Genomic DNA, 17701 nt, shown 5'->3' on the forward strand with positions numbered 1-17701 from the left:
TGAGCATGAGGCTGAAAGTCATGTCAGATTGATGAGCTTAATTGTGATCTTGCTCCCATCTCCCAGGAGACTTGGAAGAGGTCAGTTCATCTTATGACTTCAATTTCACCTTTGCAAATTGAGGGTAATGACAATTGCCCATCAGTCTTAGAGGGATTGTGAAGATGAATTGCATAGTGTTTACTGTGCTGTGAATATGTAAAGTTTGTTCTTACATCAGATATTGGCATTATTAACTTAAATCCATGGAGGTGTGTGCTTCAGAATGAAACCCCACAGTAAATTTCTCAGTCTTTGATCAAAGAGACAGTTTTAGACAAAACAGTGGGAATGGCTAATTAACTAATGGCTTATAAACAGCAGTCTGAACACACATTGTTCTGTCTTCCCTCTAGAAAGGGACAGCAGAAATCTCCATCACAAGTGGATCTCATTCTCTCCAGTTTTTTTGAAAAGGAGTGGCATGTGGGCATGTGTTCAGGGCAATAATTGCATTAGTTAGATATCTCTGTCTACTGTGGAGATCCTTTCCATACCTGTTTTTTTTTTTTCTTTTTTTTTTCTTTTTTTTTTTTTTCCTCTCTCTATGGTCTGGCTGCCTGTGATAGAAACACTGGAAGTGTTACTGTGACTGTGTACCTGTGACTGTGTGTAGACTGCCTGGTTACAAATGCAGGTGCCTTTGCATTTTCTGCTGTGTGCATATCTGTACCAATGATCACATTTATGTAGCTGGTTGCCAAAGGGATTCGTTTGTCCTTGTGTGACAATTTCACCTGATCTTGGACTGATGTTCAACTGGCTTCAGGGCATTTTAATTATCAGCATACTGATTATTGGATTGGCCATCTCGTCTGATTGCTGGCACCGTTTATGTTTGTCTCAACCTATCAGATCTTCTCCATTAACTTTTGCAATAATATTCAGACAGAAAGTCCTAGGAACTCTTCCAGCTAATCCCTATTTTGGCTGCTGACCAAATAAGGCTTTATATGACACAACTGTAATTGCTTCATTTGTATGGTATTGATCGGCCATTAGGCAAAACACAAGCCAGCATTTCACTGAGGCTCAAGTAATGCAGTATTATTTATTGTTTGCATTGCAGTTCAGCTAGGGTTCCCACCTGGGAAATGGACCCCTGGTGTTTCTCTCAGTCCCTGTTTCCACTTAAAATAATGTACTTCAAAGTGCTTGCATTATAATTAGACCAAAGCTTAAGAAATCATCTCTTAGCAGTGATCTTTGCATTTGTTGCCTTTCTTCTAATCCTTTTTTTTCTGAAGAACATCAGTATGAAGTCACAAAGAAGCATGTAGCAGTACAGAAATCTCTCAGAGCTCTTCTCAGCCTAAGTTTAGATCTCATAACAGTATCTTAGCCATGCAGATCTCACTAGGTAGTGTCTTCTTTTGGACACAGTAAAAATCAGCTAATTTCTTAGTGTTACCAATGACTTCTGACATGGCGTCCATGTCATTTTAATACCTTTGTGGACACTGATGTTGGTGAATGAACTCCCTCAGAAGTAAACTTCATTTTCCCTTATCTTTCCCATGTCTGGTTACTGCCCTAACAAGGAACAATTACTGAACAAAAGTAGTGCTTGTATTACAGCATTTTCAGTACCATGCAGTATACTGACAGTATTTGGCTTTATTTTCATGCTTCTTTCTCACTGAGGTGAGACTGGGACTTGGTTAGAACTGGACAGCTGAAAGTCCAAACAGACAGATGACTGATGCTCATTGGAAACAGTCCCTAAGCTGACAGTGATGTAGTCTGTGAAAAAGATGTGCATGAATGCTGTCTTTATGACATCTTTATGTGTAGCAATTTCTCCATTCCTGATATGGAAAAAGCAAAGTATGCTGACATACAGGTGAAATGCTCTTATTTTTTCATAGATATTCTATTTCAAAGAAAACCTACATCAAGCAAATAATAATTAATCTTGAAAACTAATAATTTAATGTGATTTAGGTAGCGCCAGTCAAGACTAGTGCTGCACCAGTCCCTAGTACAAGATATTTAAATTGCTTTAAATTCAGTATAGAGGAAACAATAAGTAAATAAGCTGGCAGTAGTAATAGTAATTATTGTTGTCTATCTGAGTTACTGAAGACAACCATATTTTACCGGACTAAGTTCATAAAAAGTAAAGATTAGCATTGCAAAGGTATTTCTGGAAAAGGAAACAGCATTATTTGAGCCTTTATAAAACCAAAACCATCATGTTTGCATGTAATTTATCTTATTAATATAGTTGAAATTTTAAGCGTTGTAGTGTAAACAACACAGACACAGAACAGAAGACAGCATGCCTGAAGTGAAAAATTATTTATTTCATCATCTTATGGACCCTGATATAAGCACTATTATATTCATTTGTTAGGTTTTTTTCAATCTACTAGTTTGTTGTGAGGGTTGCATTTGAAAAGTCCTTGATATTTTCAAGTAAAAGTTTGATTTTCACATTATTTTGTTGTATAAACTGTGCTGCATATCAAGACATAACAATTTCTTAATCTTTAACATCTCTAACATCTTAACCAGTTGCTGTTCTGAGGTCTTGCTGCTTGCAAGGAAGGAAATGCATCATAAGGAACAGGACAACAGGAAAAGATTAAAATGGTCACATAAAATTAGGTGTAGTCGCTTGTAGTCATATTGCCATTCTGTATTTACAAGAGTCAGCCTAGCCTAAGTGAAAAGTTGCAGAAGTCTGACAGTGCTGTCTTTTCAAATATTACCAAATTTTGACCAGTTTCTAAAAATGCTAGAGAAGCTCAGTGGTACATAAAGAAAGATCTTGGGATTATTATATTACCTGCCTTGCTAACCAGAAAGCATAGGATCATATAGCACATTGATCATATCATACCATATAGCACATTGAGAAATGTGGTGGATAGGAATCAGAAAAAACTAATATTTATATTGAGTCTCTCAGAGTATTTTGCTTTCTATGGTTCTTAGTGAGTCAGCAATGAGCGCTGGCTTTCTGGAGGTCACAGTGCCGTTTCTTCTGAGGACAGATGACTCAGCCCAGAGCTAGGTGTTCCCACAGATGAAAGCTGTGAAATTCTCAGTTCAGGGCACAATATTTCTGCCACTGCTGGGACACGTTAATGGAGTGAAAAATTAAAAGCTGCTGAAACAGCTGCCATGCACTTTGTGCAGGAAGTTTTCGATGTACCCAACTCTTCCTCCTTGCTGGGTGGCCAGAGTGTGTGATTTAATAGCAAATGTTAATCCGCTAGTGATATCAAATTTATTGAGATGGATATAGAGAAGAAACAAATTTCTGGAATGTAAGAAACTATACCATATTTCTCTTCAGTAAGCACTGAATTGCCTCCAAATGAGACACATTTTTCCTGGTCTCATCCTCAATGAAAATATTCATTTCAGGACACTCAAAAGCATAAACTTAGAATTTCTTAAAAATACCTAAGATATTATGTAAAACACATTTAGATTTGCTGGCCAACATCAGTAATGTTGAATAATGATTTCAGTCCTGCGGAAAACTAGCCATCCACTCAAACAAACAAACAAACAAAAAAACCCAGATAATTTGTGCAGACAGTAAACTGCAGCATTTGGCTTTTTGTTGCAGAATGAGTAGCATAAATATAACACAATGTAGTGTCACTTAGGCCTGCACTGATGCGGTCCAGGTAGGGCATACGATGTGGTAGAGGGCCATTGCTGTGCCCTCACTACAAACCCTTACTCCCTGGCACTTACTTTCATCCTTTGCCCCTGCCACAGACTCTGTACCCATTCTCACCAATGCTGCTACTTCCTCTCAGCTGGGTGCCTCTAAATGTAAGAGTTACTGGACAGGCAGATGAAGCAGCATCCAAAAACCCCATTGTGACAAGACTGTGAGCAGAGATCTGCTTCACTTATGGTGTGAAGAGGCACAAGGCTTTGTGCTGACCATTCCAGAGGTGAGTTTTACTCTGTCTGAAGGAGTTAGGCAAATTTAGGAGCATGTATTTAGAAATGCTCATTTTAAACATTTCCAACTTTGAAATATTTTGATTGCTTTCAGCTCTGTAGGATGCATAAACAAAGTAAAGGGCTCGAGATTCTCAACGTTTCAGAAGTGAGAGGGTTCCAGCAATGGGCTAAAGGTCATCCTCTGAGCAATTCCTAGCATTTAGAATCTTATACCAATGCTAAGACACTTGAAAAATCCCACGTAAACCTTTAAAACATATTTTGAGTTGCAGGTGTTGGCTGCAGCAGCCTAGTCATATAATCCTGATTATGCTGAAACCAGCAAGAAAAAAACGCACTTTGAAAAGTGACATTTCTGCACGTGAACAGGATTACATTGTTGTTAGCCAAAATTAAAATAGCTCAGAGTTGAGATAAGCTACTGTTTCTGCATCTGCTGAACCAATATGAGGAGTTACCTTAGGGACAATTTTACTTGTTTATATTTACTGCATAAACCAGAGAAACAAGCTGAGTTGCTTTCCCAGGTCAAGTGCTGTTGTTTTCACTCAAGCAAAATATATATTTAATTGTTTGTGCCAAGAAACATTTGCATACTCTAATTGCAGTATCTCACTGCAAAACAGCTTTTGATTTATATAAATATTTTAAGCTACAGTCATCGGACCTCTAGCTGGAGTAAATTGTCAGAACTTCTTTGAATTCAAAGTAGCTATGGTAATTTTTAGCTGCAGTGGGTCTCCCACTAATTGGATCTCCTGCTGATCCTCAAGGTGTCTAAGTTTGGTTCATATTTGTCTACAAAGCTCAGTTGAAGTAACTGAGCTGCATAGTTAGGATATGCATGGAGGCTGCAAGTACTCAGTGCCCCTGGAAATTAACCAGCTTATTTGGATGTCTAAATAAAGAGCAATTATTTTAATCAGCTACAATTGGAAAGCGTTTGAACTCTGCTTTAGACTTCTCATCTCTAAAAAGGAAAAGCAATCATACGCATTCTTATAAAGATACTTTATTCGTAGTATTGTAGAAAACTTTGAAGTAATCTGGTAGAGGTGATTTTGCTGTAATTTAACAGGTGATTTTAAAATAACATATATATGATAATTTCTAATGCAGCCTGATGCCAAAGAGATGCAGCTTTCCCATAAGTTTTCTGCAAGAGGTAGCTTTCCACAGGCCAGATGGATCCCTGGGGACTGTGGGACTGAAGAGACGCCCACTGTCCTGATGTGTGCTTAGTCAGGCACTCACCTGAGGTGGCAGGTCATGTCTCTGCTCTGAGAAGTATGTATACAGCAGTGGAGGGTCTTGGCAGGAAAGCCTGAGAGACTTAATGCAGGAGAGCTAATATAATTGTGAAAGCCTTCAACTTGAATACAAGTCATTCTACACTTAATAGAAATGATGGGCGAGCTATCAGAGCAAGTGCCAAGAACTCTGTGTTGTTTACACTAGTATATACACATGAAACTGTTTGGTGCTGTGCTTCATTTTATTCATTTAAATAGTTTCTCAGCATGCAAACTTTCATCAATCCTAGTACAAAAATGATTCCCATAAATTTTTAAATGCATTTAAAAAAAACATGATTTCAAAGTTGGCCCTTTGGCTTTAAAATTTCAGCTGTTTTTCTTGCAAAAATGCTCATGCAGTTAGCTTCCTTTTTTAATATTTGCATTATTGATTGATCCTTCAGGCCTTCTGAGGATGGAATGATGTAAGCTTTGGCTACATCTTCCTCATTAAGAGAGTGCTTGTTTCATTCCTAATTTATTAAGCACATTCAACCATTTCCATGCAGCTTTACACTTAATTTCTCTTGATGAATTGTCAAATACCCTTCAACTGTGCTGCATTTATGTAGTGTTACAATCTGCCATCAGCACTTTTCAAAACACAGATAAAATAAATATTTCAGAAGACAGGGTGTGTTTTCCTTTTTTTTTTTTCATAAGGTTGCATTTTATTTTTTTCCCATTTGAAATGATCTGAACAGCTGACACAACCAGGCTGTGTGAATGCACCCTGTGTTTCGTCAGGCCCTCAGCCACAGCCAGGCAGTGCCGAGTGATGCAGCTGGGGCCTCCTCTTCCCAAACACCTGGGCTGCAGATCCAATCGTGAGGGAATAACTGTGCCTCACATTGCCAAAAAAAGGTCACTGGTCTTCAGAAGGGAGTAACTGTGACACACAGTACAGAAATACTGTCACGGGGCTTCACAGGGCTTGCTCCACCATGTTCTGAGCGTGGGTCCCTCCAAGTCAGGAGGGCTGAGCAGCCTGGCTGTGTCAGCAGGGAGAACAGCTTGAAATGCAGAACAGAGGTGGTCTTTGAGTTTCTGGAGAGGCTTCAGCAGATGTGATATCCCTTTGATAAAGGGAAACCTTTATTTTGGTGAATTTCTCTTCCAGGTGTACCACTGCATCCATGGCTTTGCTTCCCATTGTGCAGTAGTTTCTTGGTCCACACTTCTCGCCAGCCACTGCTTACGTAGAAATGACAAACTAGTCAAGGATTTCAGTGGAATGATAAGCAAAACCTTGTATTTTGCCAGGTCATCCATACCTTGTATCTAGCCCGCCTGCTGTTCTGTAATAGTTCAAAATTCTGCTATTATTTGTTTGAAGTTTGCTGTACGTTTAAAGAATCTAAGGTTAAAGAGAGGTGGCATCCCTCTGCATTGTGTTGCTTTTAAGCAGCTAAGTGATTTCTAAGGTTTTCCAATCCCAGTGAGGATTTGAGAAAAGCCTTTTATATGGTCAGCGTCTGTGCTTCTGACTCAGTACGCTGCAGCAGTGGCACCAGCAGTGCTGGGATGATATGGTGTGCAATGCAGCTGAAGGTTAAACAAAGATGGCTCTGTGTGTGTAGAGCCTCCTCAGTGAGTCATGTTGTTTTAACTCTTTCTGGTTGTTTATTATTTCAAGTGAACAGCCTCCCCAGAATAACACTAAGCAGTGAAACAGCAGTGCCACCATCTGTGAAGGTAAAGGCAGAATTTCTCCAGGAGTCTGCCTGAGAAGTGTTTTGGCACCTAATGTGGCAGTTACACAGGATTTATGAGTCTAAGTTCAGGAAAGGGATTCAGGAAAATGTCAAACCTGTTTAAATAGCTAAGACATTTAAGTTTCCCAGGCAAAACTCTACTGGTTGCTTAAAAAATTGCTATTAAATGCTCCCAGCAGAGATCCTGCCTTTGTTGTAATGAGTACCTGGGGATCTGTATGTGACTTTAGGCCATTTATTATTCAAAAATGGTTATTCTGTGACCTGGCTTCTTGGAGAAAGTCTGTTTGCTAGATGTGCTTAGGCCACGGCTGACTCTCCAAATGGCTTCTGCAGGTGGTGTTGAGTAGTGCTAAGGGATGTGATTTCCAGCCATCCCATAACCACTGTGCTTCTGGGAATTTGGGGAGCAGCTGTGACTGAGACCTTCAAGATACTTCTTCAAGTCTAATCAGGCTGGAGAGATTCTTTTCTACCTCAGAATAAGGTCTCAGAGCACAACATGTTGATGCTCTGAGCATCAGACTGTTGAAAACAGGCTTGGCTTGACCATAAGCGATGCATTTCACATGTTCATTTCTGGTTCTTTCAGAAGCCCAGTTGTGGTGCATAAATAGATACTTCAAGCAGTGCACTAGACAGCATTTGGTGCTCTCTCCTGAGCTGTTCCCTTATGACTATCTCAGATTTTCAGCAGTGCCCACTCTTGATTCAGGAACTGTAGTGATAGGATGATGCTGATAAGATGATAAGATGAGGAGTGATTTTTAACTAGAAGAGAAGAGATTTAGGTTAGACATTGGGAAGAAATTTGTTACTCAGAGGGAAGTGAGGCACTGGCACAGGCTGCCCAGAGAAGCTATGGATGCCCTATCCCTGGAGATGTTCAAGACCATGCTGCATGGGGCAGAACAACCTAATCTACTGTGTGGCAGTCCTGCCCACACCAGGGAGTTGGAACAGAATGGTCTTTCCACATAAGCCATCTTGTGCTTCTCTGATGCTTATTGCAGTCCCCAGCTCAGGGCTTTGCCTCATTCACTCATGGTGTAGGGACCTTTGTATGTCTGTCTCAACCCCTTCTTTAGTTGAGCATGTAATTACTGGGTACCACGGTATTGTGTGCTGTAGTGTTTGTGCATAATGGCTGCCTGACTGCTTTGTACAGACTGAAGTCCAACAGATGGGTTGTTTGCTAGCTGTTGTTGTGACCCATACTCATTGGAAATCTAAGCAAAGCTCTGCCAGCTTCCCAGGGCTTTGGGCAAGCACTGTGCTGTCATTCTTTTGGGTACAGACAAGTTATCTCTGTCCAGTTTTGTAGATGTTATTTTGGAAAGGGTTGTGTAGGTGCTTTGTCACCTTCCTCTGCAGTTTTGTCTTCTGCTATGAAAAGCATATCTGCAGGTGGCACAAGCAGGCTCTTCAAAACAAGTGACACTGATTATCATTTTAAACAGCTTCTAACTATTTATTTATGAGGAAGTGAAAAGTAATTTTAATGGAATGAGAATGATTTAATTCTCATCAAGTCTTTCGTACTGTAAATCTGTAGGCAGCTTACAAAAGCTGCAATCCATGCATTGAAGTCATTGTCCATGCATTCGTGTAAAATGGACAAATCACTGTAATACAGAGGGCCGCAGTTTGGGCTCAATCAGAGTGACATTTGTGTACAAGGACTTCATTTTCTTCCAACTGATAGAAAATGCAGGATTGTGCAATGACAGCAAGACTTAAGAGTCACTTGTTAAAGCACTTGCCTGCTTTCTACTGTTGAACTCTTAGTCTTGCAGAGCTTTCAATTCCTGTATTGATAAACAAATTGCTCTTCAATGGCAATTTTGCCTAAGTGTGGAATTGAGGATTCAGCTCTATTTTTTAATGACAAAAGAACATTTCTGCCGCTGATAGTCAAGTCTCAAAATGCCTTCCTCTGTGGCAGAATGAAGCACTGTCCAGGAAGATCATGAGTGATCTAGCCTGGCTCTGAGGTCTCAGGTACATAATTTTCAATGTAGTCATCAGTGCACTTACTGGGGTCTCAGGTGGAGCATTTATATGCAGGATACAGCATTGTTCTCTGTGTTTTGCTGACCAGAAGGAAATTGTTTCCACATATTGCAGTGGACCTGGATAACAAAGCAACAGAGAAAGCGGTGTGAAACTAACCTGTTTTTACATGGCCTACTAGACATGATGAGGACAATAATATGTTACATTTATAAACAATACCAATAATTTCAGAGCAATTATTGCAGCTAAATCCACATTTACGTCGTCATCCTTTTTATTTCCATTTCTCTATTGTGCTGTGAAACTGTCTATGGATATGGCTAATAACCCAACTAAATAACCCTCTCATGAATGGGTTTTATTTATTTATTTATTATTCTAATATTACTATCAACCAGCTGCAACTTCTCTAAAACACTGGAAAAATTTTCCTTGATAATCTTCAATGTTTTGAAAGATAAATTTAAACAGTTGGCAAGTTCTTCCCCTTCAACACTGAAAATAAACATGGAAACTTATATCATTATAAGATACAAATCTCATTTGTCCATTCCTGCAGGTCCCTGATTAGATGACAAAGTATTTGGCTACCTTAAGAGAATTGTAGTTACTCCTGCCATTTATTCACACATCATTGAATTTCTTCACTTTGACATTCAGGGCACTGGGTAGAAGTCAGTGCTAATTTGCCTGGAAGTTTTTTATTCATCTTTAAATAGCCATGTAAAAGGCCAAAGTAGACATTAACTTGAAAAGCTTGAAAAACTCTGAAGTCTAAAGATATTTACAGTGCTGAAAAAATTTGTAAGGTTTCAGGCAACTCGAGATAATATAAAGATTGAATGAAAACTTTCGTAAGTTTTATGAAAGCATAACAACCTTGTCTAATTCAATGAGCTTCAGTGTTCTTAAAAAAATAATACTAAATAATAAAGAAAAAAATTAGCTTAGAGCAAATAATACGAAGACGCTTTTTCAGATAGACTGTTAAGACTTCCAATCTGCTTTAAAACAGGACTGTGCTTACGTGACTCATGGAATGGAGCTTTAGTGATATTCCTTGAGATGCCTTTCATCCTTTTGGGAGTGATCACTTCATAGCACTTTCAAGGTGTCTATTTCTGTTATTGCTACCCAGTATGACAATTAGACACAACAGCATTAACTTACTCTGATTTCCCTTGAAAGGAGCAGGAGTTTTACTGACTCTGTAGACAGCTCAAGCTATGTACTGAAGCCATTTTCTGAATAAGTGGTGTTGATCCTCCTCAAAGAAAGTGTTTCTAGGATAATTTTCATTTATGGCTAAGTCCTAAAGTCCTTTCAAAAGTGAAATTTACATTAAGTATGTTAGAAAGGTGGATATTAAGTGTCAGGGCTACACTGCTACCTTTCTGAAGGGGGCAAAGAGGAAAAAAGCATAGGCGCTGAAACAAAAAGCTGAGCAGGAAAAATCTGTAGTAAATATGACTGGCTTCCAAGAACAAAAGAGACAAATGAACAACTTCATTCAAATTTTGTTATTTCTCCTATCCCTCTGGAGTGCTAAACCATAATTAGAGCTCTAATACAAAATCACATTTGTCAGCCTGGTTGCTAAACTCCCCTTAAACCTTTATGCACAAATAGCCATCTGATGCCAGTCCCACAGCAGCCTAGAGTTTTCATTTGCACTTTCAGGGACAGACAGTTTCTTTATCTGTATGAAAATCTCTTATAAATGTAACCACAGTGATATTAGGTAAGGTCAGTTCTACATAAAGCTGCTTCCAGACTTCCTGATCAGACAGTGAAGACTTGTCTTGGTTCCAGCAGGAGCTGTATTAAAAGCTGTTACCAGGCAATCGAGGTATGTCCTAAAGCTGACACTGCTCCCAAAAGCAGAGTCAGTGATGCAAGGAATGCTCCGCTCCATGAGCTGTGAAATACCACAGTCCATACATGTATGCCAAGAATAACTCTCCTAATAAGGGAGATAAAAATTTCCACTCTAACACCGGAAGGGATCTTCATGGACAAGAGAACAGCCATCTCCAGTAAGAGTAAATTACAATCCACATTGGCTTCTGATGCCATAGAATCTACTGGATTCCTGTCACGAGAGGATCTTTCTTCTCCAGCCTTTCTGCAAGAGCTCTGAAGGTGTTGCGTCCTCTCATAATTGATGAAAGGAAGATGTCATTAAGATACATCTATTTCTTGACAGGCAGATCTTAGCAGTATTAAATAGCTTCTCCATGTTTCTCAATTTCTCTTGTCCCCAAACTCCATGTTTCTCAATTTCTCTTGTCCCCAAAGAGCAGTATTTAAGCTACCAGAACAGGTACTTCTCTCCTATTAGAGATGTGTTGTGTCTCAAGGATGTGATGCCATTGTTCCACGTTACTGCACACCCATAGGCAAGCCTGGGCAGACATGCACGAGAAGTAGTGCAGGTCTGATAGGCATGGGAGCACTACGGATATTTCAGAAAGAAATGGAGATGTTATTTATTATGAATTATTGGATAGGAAGTCATACTCTTAAATAAGTGCAAAGCTTCCTCAGGAAATGTGTAAGTTCCTTTCAAGATTAGTGGTCAACTGATTTTAAAATGCCATTTAGGGACTGTAACTCCTCTACGAAATCTAGGTGCCTCACAAAGCTTGTACAGTGATCTCTGGACTCCAAAAGGAAAACCTCAAAGTATGGGCAGAAGTAGCCCTGTTCTAGGACCAGTCATGCCCTTCTTTTGCCTGAGTTTCCATGCAGTCCTGACAGCCTTAACTTCATGTCAGATAGAAATGGTGCTTCTCTTTAGCCTTCATGTTGGAAAGGGTTCAAAACCTGGACAGACCCAAAGTGGTGCTTCTTTCATCTGGAGGAAGAGCGCTAAATTCAAGATAGAAGGCACTGTGTCATGGAGCCCCTTTTCATGCCTGTGCCATTGTGCTGCTAGCAATAGAGGAATCACGTTCTATGCAGTGACAGAGCAGGGCATGTAAACCTGTCAGGGAGAAGTCACCAGGATGTTCCAAACACCTGCTTGTGTCTTAGCACCTAGCTGACCTCAGTGCTGACTTCCTAGTGCTTGAGTTTCTGCCTTGCTGTCCTGTCTCCAAGTGTCTCCACGGGAGATGTCCTCCATCTCCACCTTGCTCCCTAACAACAGTGTTGAAGGAGTCAAGCTGCTCTCCCAAGGAACAGGAAGTCCCTGGGACAAAGCTAGACCCAGGATCTTGCATTTCAGCTAAGTCTCTACTGCGCAAAGGCAACAGAACTGCTCTTTAACCTGCATGCTGAACACATAGATGTCCTTAGAGCAGGCACTGAAACTTCAGACAGAGAGTATTAAATATATTCAAATAGGAAACCTCCATGTTTCTCAACTTCTTCTTGTCCCTGAAAACCAGTAGTTAAGCTACCAGAACAAATACTTCTGTCCCACTGGATATGTATGATTTCTCAAGAATGTGAAGCCATTGCTCCCAGGCACTTCTCCCATCATTTCCTATTGCCAGCAGCCAGCATGAATGCTACTAACTGGGTTTGGTTGCACCTCATCCTCCCTACTGCTGCCTCTGCATCCCCAGTCCACAGCTAGCTTCCCGAGAGCCATGTGCAATCACATTAATTACTCTTTGTCTAATCTGTAAGAGGTGTAGCAACTGACAGGGCCTAGCCTAAGCCAGCTGGGTCTGGCCTGTGTAGGACATGGGAATGAATTTTTCCCATCTGATTGAGAAATCAACCCAGGACTATGCTAAGTAAATTTTCTTAATATAGATTCAAATAAATCTGTGTAAATTGTTTGTAATTCCAGACAGAGTTTTATCATCATTATAGCAAAAACTATTTTGGTTGGTTGATAGAATTTTCTTGTTAAAATTCAAGCTGTTCTGAAAATCTTTTCTAGACAGGAAATACATTTTTCATATTTGAAGGTAATTACAATTATGTATGCTGCAAAGGGCTTTGAAATATGGAAATGAGAGGTTTATTTAGTGTGTGGATCAAGCTTATGAACAGCTTAAGTCCTCATTCCTTCTAACATCTTAACAGCTGTGCAGTTTCTTACAAAATATGTTTTATCGTTTCAAGAAATGCTGTTAACCTCGCAGTTTTAAAACTGAATGAACAAGGCCTCTTGGACAAATTGAAAAACAAATGGTGGTACGACAAAGGAGAATGTGGCAGCGGGGGAGGTGACTCCAAGGTTAGCCTCAATGTCACCAAAAGCGGGTAAACAGTATGTGAAGTAATTGGTGCATCTGCTGGGGTTTAACCTGAGCCAAAATAGCTTCTACACTATTGTGGCACTGCCAGCACCTGCAGTTGAAACCTAGGTGTATGCAATTACTGTCAAAGCAAAAATATTTGCATTTGTTTAAGCATCCCAAAGGGAACTCCTAAAACACTTCCTGCTGTGAGATCTATTGCCAGGTTTCAGAAATCTGCACCTTTTGAGATCATGATGAGCCTTTTCAGAGCTTTCTCCTGTGAACAATCAGCATGAAACCCTCTGGAACAAACACCAGCTAAAGGCTTATTTTGCACTTACATTATACTCCCAAAATAATTTTTAGTGACATTAAAGACAAAGGGTGCAAATCAGTGTGACTGCCTCCTACCAGGAATTTAGTGCAGGGCCAACACTCACAGAAACTAAACTGGTACCAATTGTGATTTTCTGATGAGTAGACAGAATGGGTGAGCAAATTTGAGCTGAAATATCTATCTTTGTACGCACATTTTTATGAAATTTTATTAACAAACAGAAATGCATAGTGGTTCCCAAAACAGAATTCATTAGGCAGGAACTTCCCAGAATTTACAGCCTTCTCTGCTGTGGCATTCACAGCTTTTCACCACTTCTGAATTTTAGGCTGAGGTAATGGCATTTTATTGTTCCTTCCTTTCTAAATCTTCCATACGGCTAGTGCCACTGCTTCACAGCCTCATCACAGCTTACTTCTGGGCTGTGAAACTGGAAGATGTGGTGGTAGAGAAGGATGAAGATACTGAAAATGCCCCTTCAGTGACAGGCAGCATGTATTAATTCTTATGTGCTTTTGTGTGAGCAATATATAAGAGAACATTGTACAGGGTAACAGTGCAGGCACAGAGCTAGTCGAACACACATTATTAATTTGACAGATTTGTTATATACAGTTTATGTAGCTTCCTTTACAGTTGCCTACACATATTTTTTCTTTCTATCTTCTCTCCTCCTTCAGTTCCATTGCTCTTTCATGCTGTGTCCTGGCCTCAGGGACCATCCCTTGGGCTGCGCTGCACTCACCCAGAACTGCTCTCCTAATCCTCTTCACTTTACCTCTGATCCTACTGCTCTACCTATTTTTTCCCACTGCTCTGCTTGCCAGCAGTCACAGTTTCAAAAATGGTCTCTATTTTCTGTTCCAAAGTGCATAGGCATATTAGACTCAATAGCACTTATGTGCAAGTGGAGCTCACATCAGTGTCTCTTAAGAAGGCTGACATGTGAACCATGAATCTCCCATGTTGCTACTGTGGTAATCTCCATCCAACCCTGAACTTTTGCAATACTGGGAGTGGAGGAGGCATTTAATTTTTTTAAAGTCACAGGCAAGGAGTCTTATAATTTAAAGATCTCAATTTTCTTAAAAATATACTTCTCACAAATCTACTGTGGTTGAAATGTAAGATAAAAGTTAGGTAGCAAACCAAAGATTTTAACTCACTGGTGGTTTGAATCACAAAGTGGCACAAGGGGAGCAGTGGGGCTGGACCAGGGGACGTGTCTGCAAGATGCTAGAGGGGAACATTTGGTGTGATGGCGAGTAACAGAAGAAAGAAAAAAGAAAAAGAAAAAAGAAAACAGTGCAGTTCATGGAGAAACTAGGAGGATCTGTGAGTGAAGGAGAGAGATCAATGAAAATAGGTGCTACAGGTGGGACTTCATGAGGGAGTAGAAAATAGAGTGGGCAAGATATTGCTAGCTGGGAATAAGGAGCATGATGGAGCTCAACCTGTGATCCTAGGACTACAGGACAGGACTACAGACAGCCTTCCAGGAGCATTTGTTTTTTTTCTCCCTATGCACAGAGGAAAGAGTAGCCAAACCTGTGCATAAGGACTGTATTTGTTGAGAGAAAGCCCAGTGATTTCTGTCTACCATATGCCTACAGCCACCTTGTTCAGGAGGAATGGACACATGGAGATGAATATGCATTACTCTGATCTTAATATTTTGCATTGCAGAATCATCTTGTCTTTTTGTTTTTAAACCAAGTCTATGCTGACTCCCAAAACTATTGGTTAGCTATTTATAATCTACAAAATTCATTTCCTTCTGCAGTGACAGTCTTGTAGAATTTGATCAATTAGATCAATAAGATCATTTCAGTTGAATTAATGGAGCTCTAAATATTTAAATTTTATATACTATCAATTGATTGTTAGCAAAATAATAGGACACTTAACTCTGTTGCAAACCTGACAACTGCCAGCAGGTCCGGAACCTAAGCAGTGCTGCTTTTCTGTTTGTGAATTTAGGAAGATCAAAGTCTGAGCTCTGTTAGCAGTTCTGGCCCAAATTACAGAGCTTCCTATTATAATGATGAACAGTAAGAACATTCCTCTTGTGCTGAAAGCAGCAGAGCGCCTAAATCTTAGTCAGCCATGCTATTACTTCTGAGGTTGTCTGAGTGCCTAAACCTAGAATAACCTTCTCCATTGCAATACACGGAGCTTGAGTAATCAGGAAGTTTCAAGAGAGCTCTAAAGGTTTGTGTTACTCTGCAAACTTAGATTTCTCCTACTTCTACTCTGTGCTTTTAAAAGCTCATCTGTATCCTCTCTTGTCATTTCCCTTCAAGTAACAATCTTCCAAAATTCAGAAAGAAGTTCATAGTGTGAACCACATTTTCCAGTTTCCCTCAGAAGACTGTGTTACCAACTGGGTAGCTGGCATTGCCTTCACCCATGGCTTAGTGTGGTACTAGAAGAAAGTCATGTTTGAGGGGAAGACTGAGATCTGTCAGTCATTGGAGTGCTTCTGAAAATACTACTTCTGATCTCAGCAGCATGCCAGCATCAAATCCATTTGGTCCACAGAGAGCTATCTAAATCCAGTTTCCGCCATTATATTCCATAGCTTTTATAAAGCCCTGGATTGAAAGCAGCTGTACTGGTGAAACTCTCCTGTCTCTGCTGGCAGCCTCGGGAGAATGCAGCAGCTCTTGTTTTTCATTCAGCAGGTGAGGCTGACCTTTCACTTAATTAATGGATCAGCCCTGAGTGGGTAATGGAAAAGCTCCTAAAACATACTCATGATTGCTTTTTTTAAACAATTCCTGTCTCCTAAAATTCTGTACCGGTTTCAGAATCACTCAGCACTGTAATTTAAATGCTATAACTTCCCATTCATTGTCCTGTACACAAGGAGCTCAGAACTTCATTAATGTCATTTTAAGGCACTTTGATTTTGCTGAAGTTGCTGGCACCAGATTCAGCCTTGGGCTCTTAAAAGTCCTTCCAATAGTAAGTGATGGAAGTGATGGAGGAAAGGATAGGAGGAACATCCAAAAGTGATGGCAAGAGGGGCAACTGAGGACATGTTGAGAAGGTTGAAAACCACTGTCCCTGTTCTCAGGTCAGGCTGTGCCACCACTGTCTTCAGCATATAGAAGAGCACGGTCTCCGCTGCTGCATCAGATAGCATTTTTGCACTGTACTAAATGGGACAAAGTTGTCTCCATATATAAATGTTATTTGTAGTTATCTTTTTTTTTTTTTTTTTTTTAATATTATCTTTCTGTGGATTTGGACAGATGGATTCTACATATATATAATAAGGAGCTGTGCATTGGAAAAACTACACTGACTTTCATTAATTCTGTCAGTTTACTTCAGTTGAAAATTTAGCCCAGCATTCATAATTCAAAAATCGCTAAACAAACTGAGGAAAAAAAAAAAAAAAAAAATGTTATCATTTTCTGCTGTAATAGTGAGCATAAAAGACTGAACTTGATGGGAAATTTAATTCTAAATGCTGAATTTATCCTAAGTATATAATTCAAGTAGATTGTTCTTGCTCGTGTACAGTAGATCATAAATATTCTTAATTTCTGCTCCTTTTAATTTCAGTGGGACTATTGGGCAACCAGTTGAGTGAGCACTGTAGTAACACATTGTAGTGCACAACTGGCATAATGAAATCAAAATGATGCTTATTTGAAGAAAAGGTTTTCTAAGGAGAGATGTCTTAGATAGTCAACTTGCCCTGAAAGCTAAGGTGATTTGGGCATTCATCTCCCATGGCAGCTGCTGAAAATCTCCTACTAAAGTTTAAAACCAAGCAAAACAGCCTAAAATACACAGAAGTCACCACACTGGCAATCTCTTCCTGTGATTGCAAGCAGATATATATGCTGGTGTTCTGAAAACCGTAAGCTGAAATTTTCATTTTCAACTCTGGAGCCACTCAGCATGGCTTCACTTACTGGTTTGAGTATGAACTTGTCCCACCATGTGTTCCTGATTTACTCGGATTCAGATGAGTTTCAGCAAAAATAGTGGAAAGGAAGAAAAAGGACCTGGCCTCTGAGACATGACTGGCTGTATTTCAGGGAAGAGTAAGAATGAATTGCCTCATCTGTGCTCACCATTGCATTCAGTTATTTATTGTTGATAGGACGGTGATTTTAAGCGTGAAATTGATTGCTCTTCCCAAAGGAAAGC

General features: G+C 39.8%; 1 protein-coding gene across 2 annotated transcripts in view; it reads left to right on the plus strand.

Moving 5' to 3' along the window:
• The window catches only part of GRIA4 (glutamate ionotropic receptor AMPA type subunit 4), a 226440-nt gene that overhangs the window by 197886 nt on the left and 10853 nt on the right, over nucleotides 1-17701 (plus strand). The window contains exon 14 of one of the 2 annotated variants that reach the window (XM_042862477.1): nucleotides 13079-13193. The exons of the other annotated variant lie outside the window; for it this stretch is intronic. Within the exon in view, the coding sequence (XP_042718411.1) occupies nucleotides 13079-13193 (115 nt within the window). The remainder of the gene's footprint in view (nucleotides 1-13078; nucleotides 13194-17701) is intronic. 2 annotated transcript variants of the gene reach the window in all.

This window comes from Lagopus leucura, unplaced genomic scaffold, assembly GCF_019238085.1.
Source record: "Lagopus leucura isolate 7727_CA_CO unplaced genomic scaffold, USGS_WTPT01 Super-Scaffold_702, whole genome shotgun sequence".
In the NCBI taxonomy this organism is placed as follows: Eukaryota; Metazoa; Chordata; class Aves; order Galliformes; family Phasianidae; genus Lagopus; species Lagopus leucura.